Source organism: Trichechus manatus, unplaced genomic scaffold (genome assembly GCF_000243295.1).
Source record: "Trichechus manatus latirostris isolate Lorelei unplaced genomic scaffold, TriManLat1.0 scaffold00028, whole genome shotgun sequence".
Classification (NCBI taxonomy): Eukaryota; Metazoa; Chordata; class Mammalia; order Sirenia; family Trichechidae; genus Trichechus; species Trichechus manatus.
Window position 1 is genome coordinate 2630914 of NW_004443964.1, and position 11718 is coordinate 2642631.

An 11718-nucleotide genomic window follows, 5' to 3' on the forward strand; every position below is an offset into this window, starting at 1 on the left:
CTCCACCGCACTTCTCTCTGCCTCCCCTCCTCTCCCGTCTTCCTCCTGCAGAACATGAGCTCCTGGAGGGCAGGGCCTTCTCCCAGCATTCACTATACATCTGAGCGCCCTCGTGAGAGGAGCTGGGGAGGAGGAGGCCCGAGGAGCCGTCTTGGGCAGGGCAGGAGCAAGGCTGGCTCAGGCGGAAGAGGGGACGAGACACAGACCTGGCCGTGGTCTCTGGAAGCAGGGACACTTGCTGGTGGTGGCTTCTCCTTCTGCGACTTCTTTTCACCATCCTTCCCTGCCCTTTTCACATCGGGGGCTGACTCGGCTGGAGCATCATTGGCCTGAAGTAATAAAGACCCCAAACATCAGACCCAGGGGACGAAGTGTAGCAGGGAGACTGATTCCATGGCTTAGGGTCAGCACCTATTACAGCCCCAGTTACAGGCTGGAAAAGCCACCCCTTCCTCTCAAACCACCACCACCCAGCTCCGGGGAGCAGGTCTGAGGGGACGACCCCCCAGATGGAGCAGTGACTCTGAACCCCACACAGAGCAACGCCTGCGAGGGCCCTGGCCATCACTTTACCTCACAGTTCACCCCAGAAGCTGGGGTCTCCGCCTGCTCCCTGGCGGTCTGTACCCCTTCCCTGCGCTCTGAATTGTCCCCTTGTGAGTCTGGCAACAAGTGAGCCTGGACACATCTTTATCCACAGGGCTGCCTTCAGAGGCAGCCGCGGCAAGGCTAGGCCCCTCCCAGGGCAGTGAGGGTAACCCGCGGCCGGTGGTGAACCGTGCGGACCCTGCTCAGCCCCTGACGAAACCGGACCAGGAAACCGCTTCCTGGCGGCGTCAGGCAGGCGGGAAAGTGGACAGAGCCGCTGCTTGCAGATGCCCCACATCCACTCACCCTACGCGGCCGACTCGCCCTCTGGACGGTACAGGAAGTGTCAGAGCAAGACTCCACCGGGTTCTCTTGTCCGTCATCCGAACCCAGGGACAAGGACGGGCCACCGTCTTCCTTCAGCGCCTCCCCACGCTCCATTTCCCCGTCCGGAGCCCGCACCGCCTGGGCGCTATGAGTCTCGGGATCTGCAGAGGCAGGGAAAGAAGGGTCAGATGGCAGGGGGAGCAGGCGCACCTCACCAAGGGAATCGGAATTCTCCACACAGACGTTCACCCGCAGATTGCCACCATGTCCTTCCCTCTGCTGCCCTGCCTGGGCACCTCAGACCAGTATGGTTCGATTCCTGTTCTCAGTGGGCAACCTCCTTCCTGCAGGGAGCTTGGTGGGCTAGGGGACTGGGACCCCGGCCCCAGCCACACGAGGGATGAGCCACCCAGCCTGGTGTCCAGCTCCTCCCTCCCTGCCTTCTGACCTCCAGATCAGAACATTCTCCTGGATGATGCTCTCTGAGAGTGTGAGGCTCCTTGAACCCCAAAACTAAACTTGTCATCCCTCCACCCCTACCAGAAACTCCTCTCAGTGATGGGTACCCTGTTCCAAGCACCTCCCCTGTCAGCAGCTTTGGGGGGTACCTCATGGCTTCCTATTCCCTGCACTAAACCATCTGTCCACCCCCCAGGCCGGTCTGCCTCCAAGTTCATGACCACGTACAACGAAAACCCTATGGACCGCAACATTCCAATCTGCAGTTGATGATGGGAATGGCACAGGACTAGGCATCCTTTCGTTCCATTGTGCTAGGGGTCACCATGAGTTGGGGCCAACTGGAAGGCAGCTGACAACAATCAGGACTTTACACACATTAGCCCATTAAATATGCATGCCGCCTTAGGAGATAGGTGCTTTAATAGATGCAAACAGTGAAGCTCAGAGACGTGAAGGGTGAAGTAACCTGCCTGGGCCCCCAGGCTGGCCAGTGGGGGAGGGGGGTTTGAGCCCAGGGACCGTACTGCCCCCCTAGCTTCCTGCCTGGGCAAGCTCAGTAATTACTCAAATCATCTTCTCCGTGTGAGAAACCCCCGGGGGGCGCAGGGCACAGCTTCCCAGCTAAGGCTGTCCCAGGATGGATTCTCTGGCCCCGTCCCTGAGGTCCCTGCTCCCCTGACTCACCACTGAATCAAGGCCAGTTCCCACCACCCCTCAGTGTGCAGGTCTCCCACCCATGCTGCATGGCAGTGAGCTCTCCAGAGCATCCTGCAAACGGACCTGCGGGTGGACGACAGATGCCCAGGTGTCCCGACAGTGCTAAGCGGGCCTGGATGCCTGTCGTGGATTGAATTTTGTCCCCCAGAAATATGTGTCAGCTTGGCTAGGCTATGATTTCACAGTATTGTCTAGTTGTCCTCCATTTTGTGATCTGAATGTGCTGAGTGTAAGGTAACTAGATGGTGCCTGGCTACCATTACTGAACGTTTTGATCAAAGAGTCCATAGAAGAATCCTGATCAGAAGGAGAAAATGCAGAATGGAATTTCAAATTCTCATGGACTCCAGACTTTCTGGTGCCATGGAGGCTGGATGAACCCCTGAAACGATTGCCCTGAGATAATCTTTAAACCTTAAACCAAAAATATCCCCTGAAGTCTTCTCAAAAGCAAACAATTGTTTAGCTTAACTAGTAAAAAAGGTCTAGCTTGAGCATTATGCTCCTTTAAGAACTGTCTATATGGGATCAGATTGATAGCAGCAACTCAAAAGGTTAGATAGGACGCTTAGGGTGCAGTGAGTTTATGTTAATGGGGAGGAACAACTCAAAAGGAGGGCAAGAATGGTTGCACAACTCGAAGAATGTAATCAGTGTCACTGAATTGTACATGTAGGAATGGTTGAATTGGTGTAGGTTTTGCTGTATATGTTCTCGACGACAACAACAACAAAATTAGGGAAAAAAAAGAAAAGGGAAGAGGCTCCTTTCTCTCGTTCTTTCAGAATTCACTTTAGATAACTTGGCATTGTAAATTCTTTCTGTCTCTTTAAATCAGAGATGTCTCCTCAAGCACCTCCTCTTTCCTGAGAGGAGATTAGCATACCTTCAGGTATCAGGCCATAAAGATAGTAGTAGAAAATTAGCAATTTTATCTTGAAAAAAACAATATAATGGCTGTAACCCCTTAGCTAAGAAGCCTTGGTAGTACAGTCCCTAAGTGCTGGGCTGCTAACCAAAAGGTCAGCAGTTTGAACCTGCTTGCTCCATGGGAAAAAGATGTGGCAGTCTGCTTCCATAGAGTTGTACAGCCTTGGAAGCACTTTGGGGTACTTCTACTCTGCCCTTTAGGGTCGCTATGCACCAGAGTTGACTCAATGGCAACGTATTTGGCTTTTTTTTTTTTTAATCCCTTGTAAAAACGGCATGGGGGCAGTGTCTGCCCTCCTCTTACTTCACAAGGGGAAAAGAGAATCAAGATCAACAGCCCAAGGCTGATTTCTGTGAGGCGGGGGTCCGACATGGCCTCCTCTCTCTGCCGTCTTTACCAATTCTTACACCAACCGTCCCTCCCATGGCACTCTCTACTTCTCTGCTGGGCTCCATCATTCACTGCAACAGCCATACAACTCACAGACCATACTCACGATTATGGGGTTTATTAGAGAAGTCATAGTTACAATTCAGGAACACTCAAGGATACAGTTCTTCCATCAGGACAGACTGTTCCCAGCCGTGCTTGCAGGCACGCCCCTCCCTGGCCCCCAGTCTCTGCCCAAAGGCTCTCTGCTTTCTCCCTCCATGGTCTGGGAAGCCCACTGCACCGTCTCCTGCAGGTCTCTCCTTTCTTGGTGGTGGTGGAATCTTCTTTCTTTCCTGCCTCTTGGATGGCTCATTTCAAACCCAGTGGGATGGCAAAACTAACCAATCCCTTTGGTGAGCCACAGTTACCCTATCACACAGTCCTGCTCAATCACTTGGGTGGGAGTTACAAGACCATGGCTGGAAAGGCCACACAAAAGTGATCGACAGCACCACATCCCTTTAGCTCTGTAAAGGGCTAGATTACTTCCTGTGATGCATCACATTCCGGCTTCATGCTTATTCAGTTATAAAACGTGTCTTTCTCTCCTATTTTTGTAGAGAGGTTTTCTGGGCTGGGAGTAGATTTTGTTTTTAGTAACTGTCCTCCAGTACCACACAGAAGCACCTCAGAAGAAAGGCCTGGTGATCTACTTCTGAAAAACCAGCCACTGACAACTCTGTGGCAAGTAGTTCTGCTCGGACACAGAAGGGGGCACCACGAGGTGGAATCAACTCAAGGGCAACTAGGACTGGGAGGTTCTGGGCAGTATCCCTTTTTTTTCTTCTCTTTGTTTTTCAGGTGTGAGGAACTTTTAAATTTTGAGGTGCCAGTAGGTCTAATTGCAGAGATTTTAGAACTAAAATTAAGCAGTCCATTCAGAAATTAAGGGTTTTACTTCTACACTCCTGATAACCATTGTGCTTCTGTTAAAGTTACTGTGTGAAAAACGGTTCAGTCGTGCTTAAGAGTGCTCCCACAGCTGTCCTTAGAAAAAGCTTCATTAAGTTGTTAAAATAAATCATAGCCTGTAGATAAACATACAGTTTTAACTACCTTAAGAAGTTTCTCAGCAAGCACCTAGGTATTATCTCTTTTCTCTCAGCTAAATAAGCAGAGTTTATTTACACCCTCCTAACTAATAGTTGGACCCTGGTGGTGCAGTGGTTAAGAGCTCGGCTGCTAACCAAAACGTCAGCTGTTCGAATCCACCAGCTGCTCCTTGGAAACTCTATGAGGCAGTTCTACTCTGTCCTATAGGGTAGCTATGAGTCGGAATCAACTCGATGGCAGTGGGTTTGTTTTTTTTTAACTAATGCTACTTGACGGCAACGGGTTCGGTTTTGGTTAATGGTTAGGGAGCCCTGGTGGCGCGATGGTTAAGAGCTCAGCTGCTAACCAAAATGTTGGCAGTTCAAATCCACCAGCCCTTCCTTGGAAACCATATGGGGGTAGTTCTGCTGTGGCCTATAGGGTCACTATGAGTCGGAATCCACTCGACGGCAACAGGTTTGGGTTTTGGGAACTAATGGTCAGTTCTGTATCCAAAGATTCCAATTAAGCTGGCCCAGCTGCAAATGTATCACTAAACTTTTATATCACTAAACCTTCGTGTCAAAATTGCTTATACTTTTCATTTTAGAAATGTTGCCTTAGTTAAATTGTATCAAGTATGAGAGATTTCTGTTAGATTAGAAACTAATATAAAGTTTCACAGTTAATAGCCACCCTTATAAATCTCACCTCCTTTCCTGCCATTGCTTCGATGTAAAATTATTACCTGTACTCATTCTACTTGTTAAATATGTCTTTGTTTTGCCTGTAAGACAGACCATACCATTACAGCTGTGTAAGGAGCTTAAAGAAAAATTTGAGGTACTCGATATGATCTGAAATGGCCAGTTTGAGGATTGAGGGATTCCCTGTTTGCAGTTCTGTTTTTGCCCTAGAGGCAGCCATCTTCCGTACTAAGACAGGAATGTCTGGTAATGATAACGTAACTACACTGCGACCGCTCCCTGTCACATGTCTGTGTAATTGCTGCACTGTAACCCATCTAAGAAAGAGATGTACAGCTTTTTAAGCTAATCGCCTTACAGAACTGGGCACAGGAAGCCTTTCTTACAAGTGCTGCTTATGCGAGTTCCTGCCACAGAAACCTTTAACGGGTTCCTGCCACCGGAAGCCCTGCCTCAAAATGATCAACTACCAATCGAGTAATGCCTTACAATGATCTAAGCCTGTGGTTACCAATCCAGTGATGTCTTTCAGTGATTTAAGTTTGTAAGTACCAATCAAGTAATGTGTTTCATATCCATTGTTCTCCTATAAAACATTATTGCTGAGTTGCCATTTTGAATTTCTGGAGTCCATCACGTGGAATTCAGTGGATTCCTCGCTTGTCCCTTTTCTTTCAATAAATCTCTCAATTTTACACTAATCAGAGATTAAGACATTTAATGGTATAGTCAGCAGGATTCTGAAGGAATATTATCTTCTGCGTTCCTGAGAAGTCATGGAACTGGCTTGCCCTGGTACCAGCAAGGGCCTCTTGTACCCAGAACCATCTCGAATTCTCCCGGTTCGCTGAAGGTAAGCCTCTCAGATTGAAGCCTCCGCTTACTGCAAAGATGGCTGTTTGAGAGATCTTTTGGGTGTCTTTATACTCTCCTTTTCTGTTCGTGTCCAGAGCGTCTCGCTGGGTTCATTACCAAGTTAAGTTTGGAGGGGCTGCTGTCTCGTGGCCAGTCTCCTTACTAACTCCCTTTTCTTTCTGGTGCTTTGTAAGGTGTTTTTTGTTTGTTTGTTTGTTTTTTGGCGTGCATTTAGGTCTTTAATACTTGCAAGGTTCTCTGTGAGATGGAGAATGCCACATCCAAGTCTGAAGCAGGACCCCCTAAGGGGACTCCTGCAGATTATATGACTAAACATTATGGATCCGGTTTGTCTAGGTAGTCCAACCCCGGCCTCTGATGCCCTGGTCTCCTCCTTTCCATCTAATCCAGCAATTATTCCCCTGTACCCCTCTCTACCTACCTACTCCACTGAAACCCCCCTACTAAGCCCCCATATTATGCCAAAGAACCTCTAGAAGTAAAACCCGTTTGTGAAATGCCTTTTAAAATTAAATATCCTGAAGAGGCTCAGAAGCCACCACAAGTTACTTTTGCCTCCTGGTCAAAAGTGGAACTTTGTGCTATTGTGAAGGAATTTCCTAACCTCGTGAAGATCCTCACAAATCCACTCAAGAATTTAGAATCTTAGCTGATACCTATGAACCTCATTTGGCAGACTTACATAATTTAATAAATTCACTGATAGGGCCAGGTGATGCTCAAAGGTGGATAGAAAAGGCCCAGTGGAAAACTCCTATAGAATCCCTAACCATCTGACCTACCATTCCTGGCATGGAAGTAGCACAGACCAGAGCTATTGTCACAAACGTTACTGAAGCTATCCCAAAGGTTTTCCCTCAAAAAATAGAGTGGACCAAGGTTCAGGGTTGCAAACAAAATGAAAATGAAAATGTTTATGATTATAGGGACTGTTTGACCAAACTTTTTCAAGAACACTCTAGTTTAAAGCTAGAAGAGTCTGGGTCCTGTATTGCTTTCAATTCCCTTTTTGTCAATGGCCTCCAACCAGAGCTTGATGAGTTAGTAAAATGCCATAAACTAGATTGGGAAAATGAAAACCTTTCACAGTTAGCCAAGCTAGCCTATAAGCTGTCTCAGACTCTTAAAACAGCAGGCTAGGGAAGCTAAACAGAGAACTGAAGCTAAAGAAAATCAACCTATGGCCCTGCAATTATGGCAGTTTCAGACCCAGCCTCAGAATAATTTCCACATGTAGAGCAAGTCCACGCAACATACGGCTAAGACAGGGCCCAGTAACTTGCCCCTTCTTTGCTATTATTTGAGAAACCTGGACATTTTAAAAGGGAATGTTTGAAACTAAAAAATAAACTGGGCAACCTAACATTAGATGTAGCCCAAAAGCAGATAGACAAATCAGGAGCTTTTCCTGTGGTAACACCGAACTCTTAGGGAGAAACTACTATTCAAATAAATGGAGAACTATGTAAATTTTTAATTGACATAAGTACTACCATATCAGCGATAAACCCCACAAATTTACAAAAGCCCTTGTCCTGGAGTAATAAAACATCAAGAGTCATGGGGTTACTTATCAAGAACAGATTTTAACCCATTATCAGCCTGTTTCTGTCTCTTTAGGTCCTATAGAGGACATGCACCCATTTTTACTCAGCTTAGATACTGCAATAAGTTTATTAGGAAGAGATCTGTTATCCAGATGGAACTGACAAATAAAATTTTCAGAAGCAGGAGAAATGCTATTAGATTTACCTGAAGCCAATCAACAGACTCAACAGACTACGAAAGAAAACACTTTAGGCAAAAAGGCCTGTAGCTATTTACAAGCACTTAGCTTACCACTACAAGAATGTCATTTCTCTACTGTATCCAATTCTATGGAATGTCTTTCTTCTATACCTAAAAGTTTATGGGCCTCTACTTCTACCAATGTCAGTCTGGTCCTATCAGCCGAACCAATTGAAATTCAAATAGATACCTCTAAACCTTTACCTAAAATGTCTCAATACCTCTTAAAACAAAACTCTAAGGAAAAACTTGTTCCTATAATTCAAGACTTTTTGGCTAAAGGCTTAATAATCCCTTGCACCAGTCCTTGCAACACTGTAGTTTTCCCTGTTAAGAAACCCAGCCATCAGGGCTTTAGATTTGTGCAAGACTTGCGTGCTATTAACTGTATAGTAATTCCAAGATTCCCCATAGTTTCTAACCCTCACCTGCTCCTCTCTTAATGTCCCCCCTAAAGTGACTCACTTTACAGTAGTCTATCTTTGCAGTGCTTTTTTTTTTTTTAGCATTCCAGGCCATCCAGACAGTTTATATTTGTTTGCCTTCACTTGAAGGGACCAACAATTTACCTGGACTGTCATGCCCCAAGGTTTTACAAAGTCCCCCGCCTATTTTTCTCAGATTTTATATGCAGATTTACAGACTTTACAGTTCGCTCAGGGGTCTACATTACCACAATATGTGGGTGTTTTACTGGTCTGCTCTAACTCTCAACAGGCATGTCTTACAGATGGTATCCTGTTGTTACAACATTTGGCTAGAGAAGGTCACAGAGCCTCCTGAGAAAAATTACAGTTAGACCAACCTTTTGTTAAGTATTCAGAACATATTATTTCAGCAAAAGGGGACACTATAGACCCCAAAAGAAAAGAGACCATCTTAGTTTATCCTGTCCCTACTACCAAGAAATAAGGATTTCTAAGACTCTGCGGCTATTGCAGAACTTGGATTCCTAATTTTTCTTTGCTGGCTCAATCTCTTTACCATTATCTAAAGAGTTCAGAGCCTGACCCCTTCCAGCTATCCGAGTATGGCCAAAAGGCCATCACTCAATTAAAAGAAGTATTAATTAACACTCCTGCTCTAGGATTTCTTAATTATAATTTAGACTTTTCACTCTTTGTCCACAAGATTTCTGGGAACGCTCTAGGAGTCCTCACCCAAAATTATGGAGGACAACTGAGACCCACTGGTTATTATAGCATCCAGCTGGACCCTGTCACACGGGCTTACCCCCTTGCCTTAGAACAGTCACTGCAACTGCTAGACTAGTCAAGACCACAGCAGATATTGTTTTAGGAAATTTTCTTGAAGATTATGTCCCTCATGCGGTGTCAGCCATTTTAAATTCAACACTTACTCAACACCTGTAGGCCAGTAGGCTGACTTCTTATGAGGTTCTCCTTTTGGCCGCTTCTAATGTTTGGTTACATACTATAACCTCTTTGAATCCAGCTACATTGTTACCTTTACCTAATAATGATAGCCATCAACCCCATGATTGCTTAAATCTTACTGAACAGATTTTGTCTCCTAGACTAGATTTATAAGAAACCCCATTATCAAATCTTGATTTAGTTCTGTTTGTTAATGGGTCATATTTAAAGCCTGAACCTACCAGCACCAGGGAGGATATGCTGTGACTACTTCAACCAAGGTCCTCAAAAGTAGCACTCTTCCTGAAGTCACTTCAACTCAGCAAGCTGAACTGCACTCACAAGGGCTTGCAGAATGGCTTCTGGATGGTAAGTGAATATTTCTGTGGACTTTAGGTATGTGTTTGGAGTTACTCATGATTTTACCACATTATGGAAATAAAGGGGGTTGCTAACTTCGTCTGGAACTCAAAAATGGGCCCTTAGCAGCAGACCTCTTAGAAGCCCTTTGCTTCCCTCTGAGATTTCTGTGACTAAAATCCAGGCTCACCAGCCCAAAGGAGCTCCATGAACAGAGGAAATTAAAGGAAAAAACTTAGCTGACAGAGCAGCTAAACACACTGCTTCCCAGTCACCCTTTAAAGACCTCGCCCTCATTCGTGACCATGATAATTCCACTCAAGATCACGATGAAAAGGAGGGAGTAGGTAATAATAATAAAACAATTAGGAGACCTGTAAATATGGCCCTGAAAAATTTGACCTGAAATTTCAGAATCACTTCTTAAACACCAACAATTAGCCCCTGCAGAGGAGATTAGAGAATGGGAACAGACCACTGTCATCAAGATCCAACAACTGGATTGTGGAGCAGGCCTAATAAAAAAAATCATCTTGCCAGAATGCTTACATGTTCCTGTGGTTAAAAATTATTGGAATGATAATATAGGAATAACAACAGATGAAGTAATCAGGGCTTTAGAATCCCATTGGTGGGGATATTTTTCTGTCACTGAAGACTGTTTTCTTCTCATAGTTTTAAAGATCACACCCACCTTGGTTTCAATTCTGTCAATGCGCCTCAAAAGCTTTTAACAGTTATGTATGGTCCCATACATTGGGGGACTATTTCAGATGATGAACAGCCTTTTAACATGCTTGTAGAGAATCCTTCTAAGCCTGGAGGAATCACCGTAAAGGATTTATTTAAATGTCAAAAATCATCTCCACATGATGAGATTGAAAAATGCAAGAAACACGGTTGCTCCCAGTGTCCCACCTCCAGAATATGGAAGAGACCCAAAGAGAACTTAGTTCTCCCTAAATCCCTGCAAACCCCTGTACTGGAGGCATTGCACATGAATACCCATTTGGGAAGAGACAAGATGAGAGAGATTTTAAAGAAATACTGGTGGGAGCATTTTTTTCTTAATTGTTGTGCTTTAAGTGAAAGTTTACAATTCAGGTTAGTCTCTCATACAAAAATCTATACAAATATTGCTATGTGACCCTAGTTGCTTTCCCTATACTGTGACAGCACACTCCTCTTTTCCACCCTGGATTTCCCGTGTCCATTCAACCACTTCCTGACCCTCTCTGCCTTCTCATCTTTCCTCTGGACAGGAGCTGCCCATTTAGTCTCATGTATTTACTCGAGCTAAGAATCACACTCTTCACGAGTATCATTTTATGTCCCATAGTCCAGTCTAATCTTTGTCTGAAGAGCTGGCTTTGGAAATGGTTTTAGTTTTGAGCTAACAAAGAGTCTGGGCGCCATGTCTTTGGGGTCCCTCCAGTCTCAGTCAAACCATTAAGTCTGGACTTTTTATTAGAATTTGAGTTCTGCACCCCACCTTTCTCCTGCTGCATCAGGGACTCTCTGCTGTGTTTCCTGTCAGGGTGGTCATTGGTGGTAGCTGGGCACCATCTAATTTTTCTGGTCTCAGACTGACGAAATCTCTGGTTTGTGTGACCATTTCTGTCTCTTGGGTTAATACTTCCTTGTGCCCTTGGTTTCTTCATTCTCCTTTGCTCCAGGTGGGTTGGGACCAATTGATGCATGTTAGATGGATGCTTGCCAGCTTTTAAGACCCCAGATGCCACTCACTAAAGTCATTTTCTTAATAAACCTTGTTATACCAATTGACCTAGATGTCCCCTGAAACCATGGTCCCCAGACCCCCGCCTCTGCTACTCTGTCCCTTGAAGTGTTTGGTTGTATTCAGGAAACTTCCTAGCTTTGGTTTAGTCCAGTTGTGCTCACTTCCCCTGTAGTGTGTATTCTTCTTCCCTTCACCTAAGATAATTCTTGTCTGCTATTAGCTAGTGAATACCCCTCTCCCTCCCTCCCCATCCTCGTAACCATCAAAGAATGTTTTCTTCTGTGTTTAAACCCTTTCTTGAGTTCTTATAATAGTGGTCTTATACAATATTTGTCCTTTTGCAACTGACTAAATTCACTCAGCATAATGCCTTACAGATTC

At 45.3% G+C, this 11718-nt stretch overlaps 1 protein-coding gene across 1 annotated transcript in view; it reads right to left on the reverse strand.

Annotated features, from left to right (window-relative positions):
* The window catches only part of RNF213 (ring finger protein 213), a 117423-nt gene that overhangs the window by 95029 nt on the left and 10676 nt on the right, over positions 1–11718 (reverse strand). Inside the window, 2 exon segments of the mRNA XM_023729165.1 lie at positions 196–329; positions 895–1076. Of these exon segments, the coding sequence (XP_023584933.1) occupies positions 196–329; positions 895–1076 (316 nt within the window).